Consider the following 24,572-nt stretch of genomic DNA (forward strand, 5'->3'; position numbering starts at 1 on the left):
TTTTATTCTTGGATTTAACATTACACAGGGTGAATAACTGATATACAAATTGTCATTTTGTGAGTGAAGTATTCCTTTAAAATAAAAATATTGATTATAGCAGCTTTAGTATGTGTCATACGCAAATGCAGACAAATGCCTGATGTGAATTTAAAGTACATATAAAGATGCAGCTTTATTTGCCTGAATCCCACATTCTGCTCATGGTTTTTAAAAAGGTTCTTACAGAGTTGAACTTACCACACCCAGGAAGAAGACCATGCAGGAAAGGGAAAAGCCGCTAGTGTAGCCCAGGTAGCCTAAAGAGAAGAAAACATCAGTAATAGAAAAAAAAAACCCCGACACTGCAGATACAATAGTATCTGATACTGGTGCTATGCTATACTTTGCTATTCTTACTCTTTACCTCTGTTAATCTCTCCTGTCTTTTTAACATCATTTTGGTGTCTAATCTCAGAAATGGGTCACACTCTATTCTAGGTTGTGACCCACATCCTAAAATAAGAGAAATCTGATATGAGCAGCAGTTCAGATTTGAGCTGCAGTGTGAATGAAGCCTTTAAGGCCTGAATGGAGCAGAGACTCAACCTAACACCCATGAATACAAATCTAATGTCTGCAAACACCAAGATCATAATTACTGTTGTCATTTATTCAATTGAATTCGGTCATGTAGCTTTGATCCTATTTGCTTCTTTTTGTCTGACTGTATTAATTACATAATCTGCGCAGTGGGCTAATGGTGCAGACTTCTTGGAGCTGAGCCAGCTGAGGCAGATCTGACTCTTTAGCTCATAAATCACATCTGAGCGACAGTGCTGACTGCGGGCTTAATAGAAGTGTTACGTTACGGTAACTCCTAATTGCCTGAGCTGACTAAGGGCTCCACTAGTGTTGCGTTACTCCCGGTTTTGCGTAGGTGGTTATGGACAGCTGCAAGAACTTGGAAGGACTGAGAAAAAAAATGGCTTCAGACTGCAGGAAGTGACATGGGTCCTGCTTCTTTGAAGTCAGTGGCAGTGCTAGAAGTTTGTGAAAACTGAGTCCTTACCAAGATTTTTGAGGAGAGACAAAGGCAGAATGACTCCGATCGACACAAACACCACCAGGTAGTTCCCATTCAGGTACCATTCACTGCAAACACAGCAGGTTGAAATGAGGTCAGAGCCTATACTGTATCTATACACAAACACATAGTTATCTTTAGAAACACACACACTCACCCAGAGATTTCCTCCAAACCCAGGAAGGCACGGATCACTTCAGGCAGCTCATACTTCACGATAAAGAGGTAGCTGGACATAGCTGCAAGACATTACAGAGAAGCTTAACTATTAGTTTAGCACATTTAGCAACTGTATTAAAATTCAGTAAACAGCTGTATTTTCAAAAATCAAGCTGAGATACACACACATGAAATCACCACCCACCTCCGATATTCTGCATAATAATGGATCCGAACGCTGCCATTTTCCCAGGCCAACCAAATGCTCTCTCTCCCAGCTTTTCATAGATAAGAGATCCTGCCACAACAGACAAGATGACATTGATTTAATCGTGGAAAAAAACTCTTCACTGAATAACTGGATAAAAGCATCAGGTGTTTTTCATATTGCCAGTTTGTTCCTCTAAATTCACCTAAGTAAATTCCATTTAATGCACAATTGCTTTCAATGACCACAAGGGGGGTGCATCAGTACAGAAATACAGTTTTGCCAATATTGTTCTAAAGCAGAAGTTTCCAACTTTTTTTTGGCTTGTGAGTCCCTAACAAAGCAATATCTCCTTGTGACCCTTGTCATAAGTTTAATAACTATGAGTTGTGAGCAGTTCAGTCAAAACAAGAGGTAAAAGTATTCCACATTAACAGCTTTTCACAAAAAGAAGCAAAAATTGGAGAAAAGTGAACATGGTTTTGATTAATGTTGAGCTGATCAGCTCCCGAACTCTTTGATTAATGACTCCAGGTCGCCCCACGAGGGAATATGAATCCAAAGTTAGCTTTTCATACTAACCTCCTTCTTTAGCTGTCACAAGAAGCAGATGTACAGAATATAAGGAGAGGATGGCCACACCCACGAGGAGGACTCTGCACAGAAAAGGAAAGCAAAGGTCAAGGATCAGTCTAAAACTGAGATATGATACAAGTGTTTGCCTTGGTATTTCAAATCCATTCAAATCTAAAGATTAAGGAAGTGAAAAGTTGCGGAGGAAAGAAATAAAGGAAAAGTCAACAGTATGGAGAGGGTTTTTGTGCTGGTGGTATTATCAAGAAAATGTAACGTTTGTGATACCTCTATTGTTAGAAGAAGGCAGGAGTTCATTAGTATTTCCTATCTACTATCATTTTTCAGTAGCTACTCCACTGACACTGAGCTTCAGAGAAGTGCTCTCTTGTTCCCTGAAGCCTCCCCGACTCATTAGGTGGCCACGCAGCAGAGGCGTGGATAATACACAGAGGAGGGTGAGGGGTGTCAGATGTTGGAAGGCACCCATGAATGCTGATATGCATATGCACGGGACAGATGGTGCTGTTAGGTGAAATATGTCAGAAGAACTGAGGGTACAGGGTGCAGGAGTTTAAAGATGTCAGTGAAGCAGAGCTGCTCTACAGTATGTTCCAGATGGTAATGTGACTATACAGTAATTTATATTTTTGCAAGAGGTCATTCTGTCCCACTGGTGAGCTAACACATAACCATGTATCCTAATGACTCGGGTGATCCCCTGGCATCTCCTGTAGCACCACCAGCAGAGTGACATTTGTGGTTTAGAGTGAAATGTCTCACCAACTTTAGTATACACACCCATGCCCCCGTCTGGATAGATTATGAACTGATTGTGATTCCTATGACCAGGTTAAACTTACTTTGATTTATAAAACCTGCATAAATAATGGCGTTCCCATCAGCCTCAGCTGAGCTTTGGGTTTAGTGTTAATTTGCAAAGGTTAGCATGCTAATACTCTACACCAAAGACTGATTTATAGTTGTATGTTGGCTCTACACAGAACCTATGCCGTATCTACACCAGCAGCCTATGCTGTTGTAAGTATCTACACTCATGCGGTGGTGGTGTCTCTGCAATTACACCTCCAAACGATTGTTAGCTGTGGGGTTTCTATGTCACTGAGATGAGGTTCTGTGCAGTTAGGTTTTATTGATTCAACTATCCCTCTAAAGCCATAAAACATTGCTTTACAGTGACAAAATTAATAAAAGTATAGTGTGTTTGGCTCCATTATAACTCACAAGGTCCACAGACAAAACAATTTACAACACTATACAACATGCTAACGTTATTAAGATATGCCTATGACATTTACATTTATTATTAGCTAAGCCGCTAGCGGACCCTCCCTCTACTAATATAAATCCAGAAGTAACAACGACATTTACTGAAGCTAACGTTTCAAAAGTAATCTCCAGTGTAACTCACAAGGTTCCCGAACAAACAACTGTCCTATGCTTGACACATTTTTCCCACTGAAACAACATGCTAACATTATTAACATAAGCCTACAATATTTTACATTACGTAAATTAGCTTAGTTGCTCGAGACTCTTCCTCTACTTATGTGAAGCCAGGAACAACAGCAACGTTAAATAGGGGTAACATTATAAAATTTGTCTCCATTATAACTCACAAGGTTCTCCTACAAAACAATTCTATGCATGACACATTTTCCCCGATAATACAACATGCTAACATTATTAGCATAAGCCTACTATGTTTTACATTGTAGAAATTAGCCTAGTAGCAAGAGGACTTTTCCTCTACTTATCTTGACAATTTATTGTTTATATTTTTAAAATCAAAGTCGATGTGTAGTCCTAGTAACTTTCCTGGTTTGGTGCACATCATCAACATCACCCTGGTTCACTTGACAAAAAGGAAGTGGGATTTTTTTCCATTGGGGTTTATAAGCTCTGTGGCAAACAAGTGTTTATGATACTGACATGTTTTATTCGGCATGATAATCTCAACAAAGGGTTTTTATGATTATGAAAGCGTAAATGCCAGACGTAAGTGCTGCTAGAATGTTAGGCCATAAACTAACTAAATCCGGTGGTATGACTTTAACTCTGCCATCACACTGAGGCTGAAAAGCCATGTTTGGCTTGATGACTTTCTGTAGTCTCATTTAGCCACTTTTTTTTAATACATGAGAATTTAAAATTTACGAGTGTGGAATTTAGTGACATTTTTTATATCGTAAAACAAAACGAGAAAGTCTCTTAAACTTGTGTTAACGACAGACCTTATTTTAGGCATCTAACCAAAACCTCTAGCAAAAAACCCATTGACTTTAGGCGAGGGAACCAGGACTACTAACATGGTCATTTTCGGGATTTAGGACTCCTGGAGTGCTTTAGCATTTAGCTCGACGCACCGTTGTTTCTAAATACTATCTCACAGAGCTGCTTGCATGGCTGTGGACTATTTTTTCTCTAAATGTGAACAAAATACAGTCATATCTTGTTAACATTTAATACCTTTGATTTAAAAAACTATATTTTACAGTGAAATGTATGGTACATAATAAGACCATATGCTTAATACATGATTACTAGAAGTGAAAAGGTTTTCATTCATCACACGTAGCCTGATGAGTACCAACCCTTCACACATGTTCCATCCAGTAAGGTTTTACATTCCTGTTATATATCATCGCTCTATAATTAAACTTGACATGAAGATGTATTAATTGGATGATGGCGGTGTAACTGAAACCTGTGTTAGTAAACTATGTCTGTAGGTTATTTCAGGGCTTCAGGATTGTGAGGAACCAGCATGGACAATGTTGAGGCATAGATACAACCTAGCTATGTTTTTGAATGCCAGTATACAGACAATGGAAAGTTTGGAGGAAGTTATATCAACATCTGCTCTTACTAGAAGAATGCTGTCAATTTCTGTGTTGTGCCACAGCAGTACTTACGTAAAGAGCACGATGCCGGTGTTTGCCATGGCGAAAGACAGGCCCAGGATGCCACTGCCCATGATGGCATTGCTCAAGTTGAAGACAGACATCCCAAAGGAGGTGTGGCCAGGGTGCTGCTCAAAGAGAAAGAAAGAAGAAAGACATTTGTATGACAAAAACAGATCAACAGTGCTGAAAAGATCATTGACAGCAGCATAAAATCGTTAATGTAATCGCTACAACAAGAGAGAGAGAGAGCAAACATCTGGCCATGTGCAGCAAACCACACAAGACTTTAATACCAACAGTAAATACTTTGTAACCCACAAGTTGTAATTTAAGGAAAATCACCCCCTCACGTTCTCATACACTGTTAAACAGGAGTTGTTAAGTGCATTTCCAGTAGTTGTTAAGTTTTATTGACTGGAACCATTATCCCTCAACTTCTTTTTCAACTTATAACTGCCAGCATTTCCCAGAATGCCTTTTATTCTAGTGTACTCGAAACTAAATCCAAAGCGTTGTGTTTGTACTGGAAATGTCCATGTACAAAAAAAAGTGGAACACTTGCTACAGATTTATGTGATTGGTCTCAGAGTGCATATTTTTGGTTTGCTAACATACTGTAATAGGAGCTTCTAATAACCTTCATGGCTGCTCATACGGTGACTAACAAGCTCCATCACGTGGAGGGGCTGCCTGTTCAATAAACAGACTCTTGAATACTGTAAATAAATTACTTACATATTCTTCATGGTATTCCTCATATTTCTTCTTCTTCATTATTCCATTTGATAGGAACTTCTGGCTTTCTCCGTCATCATTGTCATCCATAAACTGGCTGCAAGGACCAAAAAAAATAAAACACAAATTAACATATCCATGTGGACAGTGGACAGTTCACTATATAATACTACCTTTATGTTGTATTTGGTGACTCGAAATGTCAAACTCCTGGCATCAATCTTAGCGTTGTGTTCAAGAGCAAAGAAAAGACATGAGTTTTGATCAGCTATCCTCTGTCAGTGCTGGTTAATTTATTCGGGATGCTTCATTTACTTAATGTGAAATTGAAAACTTGCCACTTCTCACCAGTCAATCAACACTGTTAGATCATTCTGAACACCCACTTTGAAGTCACACTGCGCTCAATTAATGAGATGCTGCCCTGCGGGTTTCTAACTCGATAAGTAATTAATTTATTCACTTAATCTAATGTCTGTCAGCTCCAAATACCCATTAGTGATAAATTAACATATATTAATGCTGGGGAACATGCTGTGCTTTCGGTCTGTCGTCAGAAATTATATTTACATGCACATGATTATCCAGGTTAGTGGGAGACGTCAGTTCAAGGCAGGTAATTGGAGAATGTGAGTACATGTGACGCAGTAACCTGGTTACAGAAAAACCCAGGTCAGTCATAAGATCTGTCCAGAAATTATCCTTCATGACTCTGCTCACAACAAGGTCAGTGGATTATTTTGAGTAACAGAGTCATTATTTCTGGAAAGGGACATTACTGTTGAGTTTTCAGATGTACTTTTAGTCGCTTTGAGCACTACAAGTCAAGTGCTATCTAGTTCCATGATACTGGGTTCTTGGATAAATGCCTGAAATAAGGTCTGTGATTAACATGGCAGTAACAATCATTTACCATCCCTGTCTCCCAGACCTCACTGTTATCCCAATTTGCGTTCATTTTTTCCACCGCAGTTCTTCTTTGACTTAGCTGTTAACTACTAACAGCTATTTTATAAACCTCCTGTGGTAGGCTGCACACTTAACATGTCATCATAACATGCCACCCTCCGCGTCTATGGACCCATCCTGCTGGCTGTCCAGTTTATATGGACAATGTTTTGTTACTGTTACCTCCAATGCCAGCTTAAAGGTGAGACAACTGTGTCTCCCATTCTGCAGCTGTATCTTTCATACAAAAAGGTAAGGCAGAATAATGGCGTGAAATTCCTGCCTTGAATCACAGCCAGGAGGAGTCTCTAACACAGTGTCAATCACTACACGTGCACACGCTGTGCAGCTTTCCTCTTCTCGTGCATGCTTTCTCAGTAAGGCCATATATCTTCAGTATGGGAGCTTTGCAAACACAATAGCTGAAAACAGCAGTAATCAAAAAAGCAAGGCTATTTCCTCCTTTGCCAACAATAGACAAGTAAACAAAAGACCTACAGTAAAAAGGCAAGCCCAAAATAATTTGTTAAACTGAGCCCAAAATAAGACAAGAGTAAACACTGGCGCAACTTTTCTGAGGTGGAGAGAGCTATGGGACCTGAGACGATTAAAAACTGTGCACACATTGCTGTGTACACCGTTGTTGGCAAAGGAGGGACTGACAGGTTCTTCATTGCCAACATTTCCCAGAATGCCTCGTGTACTACTGTCAGGATATAGTGACTGAATTATTTTTTTATAAAAGTTACCTGCTGAAGTTTAAAAGGTATGAATTCGGAGAATATGAGTACAGGTGATTCACGAACCTGGTCACAGAAAATTCCCAGGTCGGTAAAAAGATTTGTCTGGAAATCTTACTGCAGAAACCTTTCAAGATTAATCAGGTTTTTCTTCACCTCTCATTGAATTCACAGACAAATTCAAGAATGACCTAAAATGTTGAGAGGGCATACATTTACAGAACTATGCTACACACTAACAAAGCTGCAGTGTCAAATGACTGGTGAGGCTTTCTCATATGGGGAAGGAAATAGAAAACTTGGCATCATGGTTGCTGACCTGTCAATGGTGGCCTTCTCAGAGTCGATGGGCTCTGTGAAGCGGTCGTCCAGGCTGTCTGTGCTGTCATCATCACCCTCTGTGGAGACTTTCTTTAGTTCCATACGATCCATGGCTCCCGGCATTGTGGTGCAGAGCAAGGCGAGAGGCGGAGAAGTTGGGTTTTCAGTAAGTCAGGGTTTAGATTTCACAAGGTGGTGATGTGCTTCTTTCTCAACCTCTGCTCGACGTCTTAAAGAAGACCTGAAAAAAAAAAAAGAAAGACAGGAAACATTAGAGGAAGATAGTTTCTGAAGATGCTTGTTCACATCTCCAACAACACTTGCTACTTGCCCACATCTTAAGAATTCAAACCACACTCATGTTCACCACAGGAATGGCCATTTTCTGATTACAGGCTTGCAGACGCATGTATTGTCTGGCTTTATCTGCCTCAGCAGGGCCTTTTGGCCTTGGATGAAGAACACTTCAGAGTGAAATGGGGCCCTCTACCCTCCAAATCAGTCCATCTCGTTTCCTGGAACTGAGAGACTGTTTGTTATGTTACCTTGAAGAGGAAAGCTAGGACATGATGCAACCTTGGTGCCTCATACAGCTTTACCAACACTAGCAAGACTCGAGTCCTGTTAGCCTCAACGCTATATCCATTTCTACACCAGCTTGATTTGTGGTATGAACAACTTTATTGTTTAAAAAGTCTGCTAGTAAAATACAACATAAAGTCTCACTTGGGTAACTTCTGTCTTGGGGAAGACATTACAATGTTGACGTACATAGAGGTTGCTGGTGGGAGTTAAGTCAACAAACTTGAAACCAGGTCAAGGTGGCAATGAGTTCAAGAGGCCGCCTGACCACCACCATCAACAGGTCGCTTGTTCGTGTACGGGCTGGTTTGCTCAGCCTCACCCACTACCCTTAATGAAAAAAAGGGGGGAACACACATTTTCCATCTGCAGTATTCATCATGAAGTTATGTAAGGAGACAGTGAACAAAGCCTGAATGATTATAAATGCTACTAACAGCCAAATTATTTACAGAGCTGTTTGCCACTCACACAAAGAGTTCTTTGATTGGGAGGAGGGAAAGATCCGAAGTTCTACTCACTGGCTCTTTTTGCACAGATATCATACAACAGGGCCACTACACAGTCCCTTTGTTAAGAAACCTTTGCTTTTTACACAGAACCAGACGACGGCGAGTGACAGTGAGTGATTTCTGACAGCATTCTTAAGTCCCTGAAGCAAAAGAGAGGTGTGACATGCAATAGAAAACAGTGTCAACATCTAGTATGCAGGTAACTTGTGTCAGTGGCGCTTCATAAACTATGATAATGGCATAGCATGGCAATAACAACCATTTTTCATCCTTGTTATATGGCGGCTGATCTTGCCCTGTGCTCAGAGGGTAAGCAGCTTCCGGACCTCAATGTCTCCCCAATTTGTGGACTTTTTTGGCTGCTGTCCTTCTTTGTGAATTAGCTGCTAACTGCCGATAGCTGCTTTTTAAATCTCCTGACGGCGAGTCACATGATTAACACATCATCAAAATGTCAGGTCCCATCCTGCCAGCTGTTCCTTCTACACAGAAGTTGATTTGGCGCTGTTACTACCTCTGCTGCCACCTTAAAAGCGAGACAGCTCTGTTTCCCCATTTCATGATTGTACCTTTTATAAAAATGTTGAGGCAATAGCCACTTTTTCATTGCCTGTTCAAGGTGGGAATATCATACCGTCATGCCACCTCGCCATTCTGTATAAGGTACAACTGCAGAATAAGGGGGGCAGAGTTGTCTCGCCTATAAGCTGGGAACAGAGGTAGTATCAGCCCCAAAACAAGGTCTGTGTAAAACATAAAGCCACAAAGATGTGATCAGGAAAGATATTTTGATTACATATTATGTTGGCTACCTCACCATGGAAGATATCAATAGCAGCTGTTTGCAATTAGTGGCTAACTCAAAGAAGAAGAACAGTTGGCTGTAAATCTCTGCATATTGTGAAAACAATAAAATTTAGAGGCTCCTTACCCTCGAGCATAGGATCAGATCAGCTGCCATATAACAGGGAGAGTAAATGATTGTGATTGACATGTTATGTCATAGTTCTTATTACTAGAGGCCGACGCTGTAGCGTTACATGTCACAGCCTTCATGCCTCTTTTGATTGCTATAGCCGAATGATACCTGCCATGTCATTTGGTTCTGTGTAAAAATGCAAAGGAGGCATAAAGAAGGGATTTTGAAGCAGCCTTACAACGCAATCTCGGTGTACGAGGACTAATAATAGTGTGAGATTCCCGCCTTGAACAGCCAGTGTAAAAGGGGCTATTGACAAACAAACACGCATCATAGCGATAAGTAAACAACCATCACATCGTAGGTGTTACACAAGAAAGTATAGCTCTAAAATTCTCTTTGTTATGTTAGTATTTACAGCACCAACTGAGAAGTGTCACTTCCAGCACTGGGAATTTACTGAGACTATCTGGCAGCTAAATGCTTCTCTGTGTTTATGAGTTTATCCCTAATTTCGTCTGAAAATAGCTGACAGCTGTGGCCAAAAATAGGTAGGGCATTGAAAGTGAAGCAAACAGTAATGCTGACGGTTGAAAAAAACAAAACAAAACAAAACAAAGAGCTGAAAGACACAAAAAACAATAGTATATATTTTACTATATAATTTAGGGCTGCAACTACCAATTATTTTATTGTTGATTATTCTCTCAATAAATTGATTAGCTGTTTGGTCTATAAAATGGTGAAAACAGTTGATCAATGATTGACAGTGTCCTGAAATGAATTCTAGCTGTGTCCACAACCAAAGATATTCAGCTTACAGTCCTCAACTTATCAATTAGGGTGTTCGCCGGGTTCTTTAATCTTCAACAACAATATATAATTTTGTTAACTGATCATTGTTTTTGTTTTGTTTTTTGTAAAATCTCAATCTGCAAGGTAACTGTGAAATAAATGTTGGAGAGTAAAGCAGTACAATATTCCCCTCAGAAATGTCGTGACTGTAAAGTTCCATAAAGGGGAAATAGGAAAAGTACAACCACCAGTTGATGCATGTTAAACAACAGTTTGGACTGAAGGAAGTGTAGCAGCAGGCTTTTTGCATCAGAAAGTGTTTACAGTCAACACGCCACCATGCATGCACTAAAAACTTTCCATTTTCCAACAAGGTTACAGCTGAACACAAAGTCAGAGGTGTTAAAACTCTCTACCGTAACCCCACCTATCTGATGACAAAACTTTTTTCTTCCAACAAAGTTTTCCTCATTGATTGTCTGTTGTTTTCCCTGTGATCCTTCTCTTCGGAAGTAGGCTGTTTTAAAACCTCCAATATCTTTGAGCCAAGAGAGATTAAGTGGCTACATTACCGTTAACAACCACATCACACAGGCCAGTACACCTAATCTCTCACTGTCGCTCTCCGCTGTGTGGCGAGAGAGAATCGGAGAACAGTCTTCACTTTTCACTGCCAAGTGGATTAACCTGTCTTGGTTGACTTCACGCCTTCCTGAGTTTATCGCTGCTGTTGTTACAACCATAACACTATAGAAAGCACACGTTTGGCAGTGTGCCACAGCGGCCCGGCTCTTACTCAGTATCACATTTGCGGGGCTGAAACTGACTGTGGTTCACACCTCTGATTAACATATTGTGTGTAAAATGCTCCTTGATTGGCCACTTGTTGCTGGAACTTGTTCTCCTGCTTACAATTCATTGAATCCTCTCAAACAGAAGAAGACACACATTTGCACTTAGCCACACAACCGTAAAGGTAGACTGCTGAGGGCGTTTGCATACTGGATAGAAAAACACAAAATGCTAACGACACAGCCAGAAACAAACAGCGCTGTAGAGACGAGAGTTTACATGTTAATGCTGTATGCGCACAAATGCATCTCTGAATGTGGCTGAAGCTTTCAGATCCCATTGTGTCCTCTCGGTGTCCTGGGACGTCTTCACACTTCTGTTTACAGCTGTTCATTGTAATGCTAATTGTGGGCCAGGCCACCACGGCCAACACATTAAGCTTCTGCAGGTCTTTCATGATTACATAAATTCACAATGTCTCTATTTGCCTCAAACTTTAAGTCTTAGACGATGATCAGCATTAAAAATAATTTCTCAAGTGTTTGCTGAGGGATTCTGTCACTGATTTTAAAGCAGAAGCCACCATGCAAATTCATGCACAGTGGCTTGTGAAAATAGAACACAGGAAAACACATGCAAATGAACCAAACCTATCAGTTGTCATGCTTCCTGTTGTTGGTTGTTTTACCACATGATCTAAAGCTTTAAAAGGACAGCAAGCAATAACTAGACTTTGTTCTGAGAGTTGACAAGAGTCAACAAGTTTAGGGCCAAAAGATTACACATATTCAGTTTGCATTGGAGATCAAGAACCTTGCAGGTATGTATAGAGCTTAATTTGCTTTGCAGAATATTCAAACACCAAGCATTCATTGAAAGCAGAAAAGCTAAAAAAAGATCATAAAAATACTCCCAGTCTCAAAACTTTTTAAAATCAGTTTAAAGTCAGTCTAACGCTGCATGTGTTCACTCTGGAAACACTTCTAGTATCTCATACATCCTCCACCCAAACAAACTCTTGCATCAGCCACAACCTGAGAGTGAAATTCCTTCCAGCAGTGCACACTGCACAGACTCTGCTCTACTTGGCATTTACAGTTTAAGTTCCTTAAACATACCCTGCTGCAGCTAGAAGAGTCCAAACCCCAAAGCTTAAAGAATTTCCATTCTTGCCTTAACAGCAAGCATACTGCTATTTTTGGAAATTAAACAACGGAAAGCTGGAAGCCTTATTTTCATGCACACTGTGAACACAGTTTTCAAGCAAAGCAGGCATACTCACTTATGTTAAAAAAAGTTCCTTTAAGAAGTTTCGGATTGTTCCTTTATTTTCTTGTAGAAGAAAGTATATTCTTTAGAGAGAGGACAGACAAGTGAATGGGCGAGGAGCTGCAGCTCTTTTGTAATTCAGGTGAGGAAGCAGGCTTTTAAAAGAATGGGGGGAGGGCCTGTGCCAACCAATGAGGACAGGGTGGGTTCACTTAGGCCCTTCCTCCTTTGAGTGCCATCATAACTCCACTAACACACACACGCACACACACAACACACTGCCCTTACAGCAATAAGCAAGAGGGCTAGCGTCAGAAATTCAATTTGGGACCCCCACAGTAATGTAAGAAATAAGTATTACAATTTTACAACTAAATTTGAAAAACCTGATTGAGAAATGATGATACAGAGGAGTCAATGTAAATAATGAAGAGAAATCAATCATAACATGACCAGAACGTTCACCACCATCAGACTGAAGGCGCCAGTCCACACAACGCTGTTAAATACCCACACTCGCTTCAAGACATGATCACATGTCATGCCATGTGACCATGACTGTCCAGTTTTGAAATCATACAGGCCAAACTAATGTGGACAGATGAGAGGCCGAGGTCATGGAGAGCTGCTGGCTGACCGTGGGTGGACTGAACAGTTCTGTCAATCACATTCCGCCGACTGATTCTGTCGTCATTGTACTGTTTCTTCTTTGCTCACAAACACACACAAATGTTTGCACATGTAGCTGCACACTCAGATGCCCACGAGTACTGCAGGCAACTGTCAGAGGTTTTGGGGTAGGTTGTGCCGCTGGCTGACCAATCAGGGGACAGCGTTGGGGATGTCGCTGTGCCCAAGGTCGTGTTCGTGTCAGGGATGAGGTTTTTTATCTCTGTCCACTTTGTAACGCTGTCCAAAAAGAGGAAGGTACACACATGCGGCATGTGATGAACAAACTGCAACACAGCAGTTCTAAGTTTTAAATGTATTGAGTGAAATCTCTGTATCGACAAAATGCTACTAGATCATAAATAAAAACAAAATATATCAACTGGGTTAAAGACATGAAAACCAAATCCTTGTGGTGGAACAGTCTGCAAATGAGACTTCCTGTCTTCTGACAATCGCAAAACAAAAAAGACAACCATACCATCCTAATCATATGAGATCTCCCTTCCAATCACAAGAAAATCATTTTTTCAAGTTGGTTAATGTTGACATAATTGTCTATTTTGACTGCATTCCTTGAAATCAAGGGATGAGTATTGGTTAGCTACTACAAAGTGCTCCAGGCAAGAGTCCTAAAACACAGAAATGAGCTAGCATTTCAGCGGTTCCTTCGTCGACTGTCAGTTGATTTTTTTTCAATGGGTTTTTGAGACTTTCATGTTTTGTTCTACAACATAAAATAAATAGTAAATACCTGACTCATTAATTTTGAAGCTCTTATGTGTCTTAAAAAAGGTGGTTGCTAACAAGTGGCTAAATGACACTACAGAACATGATCATGCCAACGCAGCTTTACAGCCGAGCTGTGCGGGCGACATTAACATGGAGTAGTTTGTTTATAGCATAACGTTAGCCTCTTACCTCCGGCAATTGCATTTGCGTTTCAAAAATAATACTGATAATGCTGATAATATTGGTATGTCAGCATCAGGATCGACAAATATCGGCTTTAAAATGAACTATCAGAATCAGCCAATGTGCTTTTCCTTAATTTGCACAATAAATGAATATTACACTGAAAAGCATTCTATTTCATGTCTCCATCTGCTGGTGGGCCATCACAATAAGAGTATGCATGCCTAATTTCACTACAGAAGAGACTTGATGATCACTAAGCTTAAAGGGATAGTGCACCCAAAAATGAAAATTCAGCCATTATCTACTCACCCATATGCCGAGGGAGGCTCAGGTGAAGTTTTAGAGTCCTCACATCCCTTGCGGAGATCCCAGAGGAGAGTGGGTAGCAACAAAACTCCACCTAATGCAGGCTGGGCACCCCAGATTAAAACGTCCAAAAAACACATAATTGAAAGCACAAAATATCTCCATACTGCTCGTCCGTAGTGATCCAAGTGTCCTGAAGCCCTGACATAAAAAGTTGTTTGGAAAAACGTCATTTAAACTCTGCCTGTAGCTCTAACTGCCTCTCTGTAGACCGTGCTCACATGTGTGTTGCTAGCCCCTCTCCCCTTGGATCTCCGCAAGGGATGTGAGGACTCTAAAACTTCACCTGAGCCTCCCCCGGCATATGGGTTAGTAGATAATGGCTGAATTTTCATTTTTGGGTGCACTATCCCTTTAAGTGGGGTAAAAAAATGGTAATCGGACAAATGAGTTATTTTATATTGGCATACTGAATATCTGCAAAAATCCAATATTGTGCATCCCTAATTACTTTTGTTATTCATATGACATTCAGAGCATTAATATAGCAGCAAACAACTTTGCTATGTAAATATACAGTGTAGTAATGGTGTTCTGAGCAGAGAATGAAGTCACTATCCCTGCGTGTGTGTGTAATAATCTAAGCATTTGAGTTTCTCTGGGTGTGTCCCACTCACTAGCTAAATGCCACCACTCTGTACTGCACTCAAAGGGCAATTACGAGTGGTTAGCTTACACTGATAACAGCACCTGTGTCACTAGCAGCAAGTGGCGTAGCACTGTTAGCTGCTAGCTGCTGCTTAGGCACCTCCATGTTGAGAGCTCCATGGTCTGAATGTTGTATACAACTCCTGTAAAGCAACATTACGCTGCGCTTACTCAACAGCAGCCACTGTGCCTACACATGAAAAAGTATGATAATGCTAAATGCTAATAGCTACTCTAACAGTAGAACACATTGTGTACTGAACTGAGAAAATGCATCTTTTCTTGTTTGTGAAGTCCAGAAGTTACAGAGTCTTGCTTTAAGTCCAGGAGAATTAATCAAAAACATGAAGTCTAATTCATTAGCACATATGTGAACAGAAGTGATAGTAATGCATGTTACAATCCAAATAAGTAAGAGTTTGTTAAAGGTTAATGGTTTTCAACTGACTACAAGCTCAATCCCCCACTAACAATGTAGTTTAGTAATATGGGTAGTGGTCATTCAGGAAAAAGCACAGACACGAGAAAGCTAACACTTTGTATATGCAATTATCACTACACAAAACAACATAACTGAGCTAACAGCCGTGAAAGTCAAATCCCCACAAACCATGAACTCGTCACCATGATTCTGGGACATTCCTTAAATGGCATCACAGTCCTTCAAGTCTGTGTGTGGGCCTTCACACATACCCTCAGCCAATCACCTGAGACTAGAAAGCTGTCTCTGAGGCGATCCTGTGACATACCAAACAGGGATGGGGTTAGCTTGGGGGGTTGGGGGTCACAAACTTCAGAGTGGAACAGCAGCGAGCTTTAGAAGTGACTGAGCTGAGTCTTTGAGGTCAAAGACGTCAGAAACATGAAAACAATCGGGGCTCAAAAGACTTGTGTGTGTCAAGTTGGGGGTCAGAAACCTATGTAACCTGTATCTTGATAATATATTGTGTATGTAACAGCGTGTAGCAACGGCAGAGATTTCTATTATCTGTGGTACAAAAATGTAAAGGGACGCTCCACAAATTTTACATATGGAGATCAGTTTATCAGCATAAGAAGTACTATTGAGCCAGTGAAAGCTGTTGTATAATGTCTGTATAATGTCTTGGCAAATTCTCAAGAATAACCCTGATGATGTCATCAGGGCCGTCTTGTGTTTGGGCTTTGGACTTCAAGCTTCACTTCATTATTAACAGAAGGTCTGTGATACAAAGTGGGGAAACAGAGTGTAACATTTGACGTTGTGATGCATCGTTTTGTTTTGAAAACCCTTGTCGTCAATGTGAACATTGGTTCAGTTAGCATTTGATTTTTGCACAAAACACCTACTAAAAACGTCACTTATTTATTGACTGATCTATCTGGAACAGGCTGGTCAAACCTTGACACGTTTACATGGATTTCCACTCTTTCAGTTTCCATCTGATGCTTTCCAGTTAATGTCAATCAATGTTCCAACCAACGTTCTTTTCACAAGTATTTTGGTAAAATTGTGTCATCTTACTGACAGTCACCACCTACTACAGCAGCATGCCAAAACATTTTGACAGTTTTGTGAAGTTCGTTTGATGATTAGCTCAATTTTCCAAAGTGATGTTCTGTGTGATGAGGAAGTTTCTACCTTTTAGGTTCTGTTTTGACACAGGATTTGGTGAAATAGGGATGGTGTAACAGTATTTGCTTATTTCACTCTTATTCAATATGCAGCTGCTGATCTTTAAAGTGGCCTACTGGTTTGACCTCTCTGTGTGTTTGTTTCAACTTGAGAACATCAGACCTCATAAAGAGCCCACTGAAGACTTTCTAAACAGAACACTGTGTAAAATTGTCCTCCTCTTTAACTAATCAACAGGTGGATGTGTAAATGAAATTCCTGGAGCAGGAGAATAACACAGTGTTGACATCAGCTGGTCAACATAAGGGCACAGAGGGTTGTTTCCATCGTGGATCACGGGGTTATTAACCTCCACTTTCTGACCAAAACATCTCTAATGTGACACCATCAACTGTAACTTGTACTTTTGGTTGTCTGAATGGATGAATCAGTCCCTCACAAAAACACTTGCATCCCAAACCACATCAGCCTGTATCTTTGTTGTGCAGCTGACTGCCCCAACAACTCTGTCAGTGATCATTATGAGCTGGAATTTGAAGGCCTCTAAATTAAGCCTATACCTCTCAACACCATGTGACCGGCTGTGAATGCCACACACATTTTGCCGGTAAATTACTGGCCAGATGTCGTCCAATATCTACTCAAATATAAAAACAAAAGGCATCTTTACCATGGACTTTCTACAAAGGATAAGACATAAAGGATAAAAGCATGTGTTTCTTAAAAATAATCATATAAACTGTATGCATGCTTTGAAAACTAGGCAGCTCAAAGAATTTCACAGGTCCAGGGCAAAAGATATTTCTGTCCCCTGCGTGTAAAATCTATCGGCACTATGCACTTGTTTGCATGTAGGCCACTGCTATATGATGTAACGTGCATCATATGACACTTAGTCATTGTTATTTGTAGAAATGCATCCAGCCACAGGACATTTACATTAAGCCCTTTTAAGTTCATTTCATAACTAAAAAAATCATTCATTAAAAAAATCACATATTTTAACTTTATTTGAACTAGGCAGGTCATTTAAGAACAAGCAGGACTCAGTTGCACTAATTCTCACATGTCATGGAAGGTGCAAACTGCAACCACAGTCCTCCACTGGGTGCCACAAAGTGAATGTAATGAAGCAATTTTGATGTAGAAATGTAGTTGTTAAAGGGAAATGGAGGTCTGGTAATTTGTTCTTAACATCAACAGCCTGCTTCTCTAACCGCTAGACTCAATTATTAAAATAATCAAGAAAACTGTCACTCAGAATACCACAAGTTAGATGCCGAATTAGCAACTCAACTCAAAATTACTAACCACAAGCTGCGTTGTCCTGAGAGGAACTCTGGGAAAATGGCCTTCTTTGCTTTCTTGCAGAGAGTTAGTTGAAAAGACTGACTACTTGCATATCTGTACGCTAAATGTAAGCTATAGCCAGCAATTAGCTTAGCTTAGCGTAATGACTGGAAACGGGGGCATTGTCCTTAACAGTAATAAGTATTTGAAAAAAGATGTCTTAATATGGGGACAATGCATTTACTTTTGATACATGTGTATACTTTAGTATTAAACTGTTGATTTCAATGCCTGAAAATTGATAATTAATTACTCTATGGGTGAGGGGTCTCTGTTCAAGTCTAAAGCTGTTCAAAGCTGTTCATTTCAATGCCCAAACGTGACTGAGCAAAAGCAGAATTACAAACAACATGTCTAAATGCATTCTGATTTATTCGTTTTGTTACTCTTAAATATTCCTTGCTCCATACCCAAATCTAGGAATGTCCTTTTTGTCTGTAGAAACAGCTTTAGCCTGTGTGAAATGCTGCGATAATACATCAATAAAGTCCCATTATCCTAGTGTTTCCTAACTAAAAGCATGTTAGCTTGTTTCTGTTGCTGCAATTGATGAAATTTGTGTGGCATATCAAACGACAAATGTTATTAAGCATAAATAAAGATGTTGCAACCATGAAATCTGATCAGGTTTTGTACCATGTCCACTTTTGTGTTGGAATTAGCTGTAGACTGATGTGGCAGAGATAGCCGAGATCTTGTTTTTACATGGAATAGTGTATTGTGCTTTTGCTACCACTACATGGCTCAAGAAAGTGTCCACATACAGGACAACAGGTTTAACAGAATGAAGCAAAGAATAAGTGCATTTCCTAAAATGCTTAACTTTAATTAATTAAGCCCACTAGCCCCTCAGCCCAAATCCCAACTGTCTATTTGTCTTCTCAGGGGTAACAGAGATGGTGTAAAGGGTTGCAATGCTCACTGTGTGGTAGCCTGCTGATAGCTACTGGTGACGCATCTCATAAACAGAAGAACAGATTTACAGCTACACGTTATGTTAAGTGTAGTAACTTTGGAAGCTACTGTAATTAGTTATAATATGTAACATTTGAGTCCTTGATCGACAAACGCTAGAGCTACAGAAACATAACCACATCATACAGAACTAAAAGCCACACACATATGTGTTGAGCAACGTGCACACCGCACTCCAGATGATCCAGTGTCAGAGCTTCCACATGGGAGGAATTTATCATATGTGGCATGTTGAGACAACTCCCTCCTTTCTTTAGCCTTTTCACTCATTTCACATATTGGAAGCATTTGGACTATTAGACTCTGCTATTGTCTACTACTAACATCTGTTTCCAATAAGTCAAATCATTTTTGTCTTTAGGTTTATGTTGAAAACATATCTTGTAGATTTCCATTTAAAATCAGTACATTTTGACTTGCAATATGTTGAACCTAGAAATCATCTGATCCAGGAATATATTAAATCTCATACAACAACAGCCCTCTGACATACTTCCAGGAGATGCCAATGATCATAAAGAAGCAATGACTGACAACTCTGACTCTGTCTAGTACTGACTAAAACTCAGCTGCATATTTCTGATTCTTCAGCTGAACACCAGACTCCAAAGCCTGCACACGTGTGTGACGGTGTTCCAGCCTGGGCCATCATCTATCACCTGACAGGTGGTGTAGGTGTGTTTCAGACCTAGCTAAGCTCCAGACACTTACTAGCTACACAATAGCAACTGAGTAGCAGTGATGATTCTACCTCTGTAGGCCTCAAATGGTTGATTTAATGAAGCTATCAGAGAAGTTTACAGGGGAAATGAAACGACATCTGAAAAGTGGCATGTGGCTCCACCCAAACACTGCTTTTGGTAAAGGGTCACAATAAGTCAAAGGGTTGGGAGTCAATATCTTTAGCAATGCATTGTGTTTCGTAAACTTTTCATATGCTTTTTAGTGTAAAATCTTAAACTGTCAGATAACTAGTAACTATAAATATATCAAATAAATGAGGTGGAGTAGAACTTTAATGTAGCCAAATGTACAAATAGTTAAGGAAAGTACAAGTATTTAAAAATAGTACTGGACTGTATTGTACCTGTCTCATGGACTCTCTCAGAGCGTCTGTAGCATAACAGAGGCCTCCTACAGTCAAGCTAGCAGCTCTTTGAGGCTGTACTTGTGGTGATTGACCATTACTGTACCAAAGTTTCAATTCATCCAATAGCTGCGGAAACATTCGAGCCTGGACCAGTTTTGCCACCCCAAGAGCCACGCCCCTAGCATGGCTGGAAAAAAACCTCACAAGTCAGATCATGTGAGCCAAAGTCCTAAAAGCTAAGCCTATGTAAAGTGCTAAGCTATGTAACACATACAGCAAAGAGAGCTCTCGCACATGCCTCTTGGCTGAGATGACAGCTATAAGGCTGCAGAGGTCCCTGGAGGAATCACTGTCACTAATAAAAGTTTCACTTTCTTTTGGTTCTTTAGAGTAAGCTCGCACAAACCAATGTATCATCATACAACAGCTCGTATGATATCTAATGAATTAGCACCCAACAAATTAGCACCTATACCGGGTAGGTATGGTTTAGGAAAAGAGTTATGGTTGGGTTATTTGCTCAGAGAAAAGTTAGGTAGATTAGGTTTAGGAAAAAGAAACATGGTTGGGCACTGTCATGTTACGTACTTAACAAAAAGTTGCGTACAGTAGTGCAGTGGTAGTTGATGAGGTGGATGTACTACTAGGTAGATGGGCAGGTTACTGAGGAGGAAGTGGGTATACTCTCCTATATATTCCAATGGCTTTTTGACTAATACATGGGTGAACTGCAAACAGACAGGAAAAGAGGTGGATATACCCTGTATACTTGGATATACCCTCCAAAACGCCACGCTACTTAACGTAACTTGATGACGTACCTTAAAATAACTCAAAGTTCACTTGGTTTCTTCTTTACACTCCCTCTTTCTTTACTCCCGTAAGTGCATTCACCACGTCATCGCAGCCTTCACGATTACATGAATTACATACAGATTACTGGCTCGTACGAAACATACAAGTTCTACTGCATTACTTTTCATAGGTATATGTACGAACAGTGCAGAGAAAAGCCTACACAAACACAATATCTCCAGAGGTGTGGTGGCTGGTCATTATACCTTAGGACCATGGGTATTTTATCTGGCCTGGAGCAAAATAGACATGGAACTGTTAGAAGCATTTACTGGCTATGATACTTGGCACATCTATAACAAAGGGCCATAATTCCATAAGCACCAGTGATGGCTATTTTGGGGCTGTCCCATTTTTCCACACTTGGCTGAGTGCACTTGGTTACGCACACACTTTGGTGACATTTTGCCACACGGAACGTACATTTGCCGATAGTGTTCAAGCACGTATTAAGTGGCTAAGTACGCAGGGATATTTAAACGAAATTGGGACAGACTTGACAACGGCCCTTAGACTGCGCATTGGATGTTATTCTCTGGGAACAAAAACATTATCCAAACATGATCCAGTTTAGAAAAGGGTGTAAAGAAATAATTTTCATGTAGGGATGAAAAAAGGCGTGGATAATCAGCAGCTGTGATTTATGTTGAGCTGAGTATGTATGTATGTATGTATGTATGTATGTATATAGATATATGAATATATTTTCATGTTGGTACATGAACAGTTCATGATATTTCTATGACATGCATTTAAGGAAGTCAGTTAATATACTGGCATAACACTACGTTGGATATCTAAAGGAAAGTTAAAGATTATTAATTAGTGAATAAAAGGGATAGGATTAAATAAGTTAACTACTGTTTTGTAATATTTGTCATGTTCGAAATAAAGATATCAATCAAAAGAAATGACGGCGCAAACTACTCACCTGTATCCATCAGCTGCAGTATTTTTAGCCCCGGTAAACAGGTAATCGTTTTCCGAATTGGAAGGTTTGCAGACTTCACCAGCTTCTCGTTCTTTAGTTTACTGGTGGAACTCCACCAGCCGGTGATGCATTGTGGAATTTATACTTGGCCAAATACTGCTCAGGTGTGGTCTTACCATAAGTGTGGATAAAGTACAAATCAAGCGCACTGCACTTTTGGTCGTCGTAGAAATGGGATACACTTGCGCACTTACACTAAGCACATGGACGCGCACGTCAAGTGTCCAAGTGCATAAGTGTGATCAAGCACGCATAATGGGACAGGCCCTTTATTGGCATTCAATAACAAGAACACATAAGATGACAGAATACAGTACAACAGCTAACAAAGCTTTTTTTTTGCTTCTTATCATTGAATAATGAGGAAATAGTATAGGTTCCTTATGCGGAAGAGTCTTTGTAAATTCTTTGGGAGTGGGCAGAAAATCTCAAAGAACATTAGCGTTGCTCTGAATCAGGATCTGTAATTGATGGAGGACACTGAAACTTAAATAATAATTCAAAAAGCATGTGGAAATGCATGTGAAGGATCTAGTAAAACAAAATCACACTGCAGTAAGAGCCAAAGACAAAAAACATATTGACAAAACTCTGACTTCAGTAAACAACGGGCCTTTAGTAAACACCATACTGGCCTTTCGTACACGAGCATGGTGTGTCCTAACCTTGTTTGTGAACCCACTCTTGCGAAACCTCGCTCTGTTCATCTTATCAGTTAGTATTGATCCACGTGCTCACGATGACGGCAGCATCCTCCTTTGTAATAATATGTAATGCTTTTCAAGCTCAAGGTTTTGACCTTGACTTCAGAGGCAGGGGAGGACACTCAGATGGTCCGAAGAGGTTTCATATTTAAAAAGCACAGATTGAAATGACTTCAGTTTCTGTTTGACTAAAAGACAGTTCAGTCTGCTTTTTTCCCCACCACGTGTCTACTAGGAAAACACCACTCATGGTGTTATTTGAGAGCACACAGCCTTTGCTTTTGTCCAAATATCTGAGTCACCTGTACAAAGACGTCATTGGCCACCAAGCATGTGGGACAGACGGCTCATTTAGCAAGCCATCACATTTACAGAATAATTTTCTTGTTTGCACCATGATGAACGCTCGCCTACTTAAAGAGAAGCTTCAATCCCAAATCTAAAATACATATTTTTCCCCTTACTTGTGCTATGTATCAGTTTGGATTGTTGCCAAAGAAATACATTTGAAAAACTCAACAGCAATGTCTCTTTCTAAAAATCATGACATGGTTACTCAAGATAATCCACAGTCCTTGTTGTGAGCAGTTTAATGTAGGAACTATTTTCTTTTTATCAAACTACACCCTTCATCTGTATCACTGAACAGAGGGAAGCATGCATCTACTCATGGACAGAAGACTTGTGCTTGTGATAGTATGAGATGTAAACATTAATGGTGTCCTCTGCTGAACTGTAACGTCAGCTAGCTCAGCTGAGCTAGCAGTATTGAACTAAGGTGCACGCTTCCTTCTGTGCAGTGATACAGTTGGTGGGTAATACGGCAGAAAGAAAGTTCCTCCATGAAACTGCTCAAAACAAAGTCTTTCAGTTTTTCAGTTTTTCAAATGCATATTTGGCACCTTGAGCACCACTGTCTAGTTCCATTATTGTAGAGAAGGCAGACATCTCTACGGCTGATATCTCCAACACTCAGAAGCCCTTTTTAGATAGGAATTGTGCAAATTTGCAGGAAAGCCCAATCAGTCTTTTTTCAGCATTGGCAGTATAAAAACAAAATCGGGGAGTGCAGAAAAATGCCGCTTACCTACTTTTGTTTATACAGAATGCACCTTTTCCGGGGCAATGGGGGTCGTGAGCAAGTAACAAAACATGTAGCTCAGCGTGTGACATAAACAGTGACGTGGGAGGGAAGCTGCGACTGGTCAGGCGGCGATTCTCTTGTAAATCGGCCCGTTCTTCACCGTTCCTGCCATAAGACGGTTAATGGCCTCTTTGTTTGCGAGGACAAGGACGGCGCGCAATTCCTTGTCTCCCTAGTTGCTCATCTTTAAGGTGTCTGTCAGGTTTGTGTTTCCCTCTTGCTACTAGCTGCTCGCTAACTCCTGCAATCAGCTGTTTCCTGTTTATCCACCGCCAGTGGCTCACATGTGCGGCGTCATCAACAGCTCCTCCCACAAGTCTTCAACAGCCACTCCCGTTGCGGAAGGCAACCTCGGTCTGTTTAAACTAAAAGGGTTCCGCCAATATGACTACCCTTCGAGGCGGAAAATTGGGCACCTCGAATCAAATCGCCAATCTGGCTCTGTGTGTCTAAACACTCGCAGCTTGCCGGCAAAACGGCCCAACATTCGCAGAAAATCTGGCAGTGTAAAAGGGGCTTTACAGAGAAGGCAGACATCTCTACGGCTGAAATCTCCAACACTCTGCAACTCACACCAAAACTATCTAGACTGATAAACAGCACCACAAGTAATAGGAAATATATGTATTTTTGATTTTAGGGTGAACTCTCCCTTTAAGTAGACCGTGACTGTGTCCTGAATTGCCTTTTTAGGACAAATA

At 40.4% G+C, this 24,572-nt stretch overlaps 1 protein-coding gene across 1 annotated transcript in view; it reads right to left on the minus strand.

Annotated features, from left to right (window-relative positions):
• Positions 1-24,572, minus strand: part of slc38a4 (solute carrier family 38 member 4) — a 45,211-nt gene that overhangs the window by 16,010 nt on the left and 4,629 nt on the right. The window contains exons 2-9 of the mRNA XM_049567158.1: positions 7,676-7,918; positions 5,669-5,765; positions 4,943-5,058; positions 2,016-2,089; positions 1,431-1,523; positions 1,224-1,305; positions 1,052-1,134; positions 241-299 (exon numbers count right to left, since the gene is read on the minus strand). Coding sequence (XP_049423115.1) covers positions 241-299; positions 1,052-1,134; positions 1,224-1,305; positions 1,431-1,523; positions 2,016-2,089; positions 4,943-5,058; positions 5,669-5,765; positions 7,676-7,800 — 729 coding nt within the window. The 5' untranslated portion in view covers positions 7,801-7,918. The remainder of the gene's footprint in view (positions 1-240; positions 300-1,051; positions 1,135-1,223; positions 1,306-1,430; positions 1,524-2,015; positions 2,090-4,942; positions 5,059-5,668; positions 5,766-7,675; positions 7,919-24,572) is intronic.

This window comes from Epinephelus fuscoguttatus, linkage group LG22, assembly GCF_011397635.1.
Source record: "Epinephelus fuscoguttatus linkage group LG22, E.fuscoguttatus.final_Chr_v1".
NCBI classification, from domain to species: Eukaryota; Metazoa; Chordata; class Actinopteri; order Perciformes; family Serranidae; genus Epinephelus; species Epinephelus fuscoguttatus.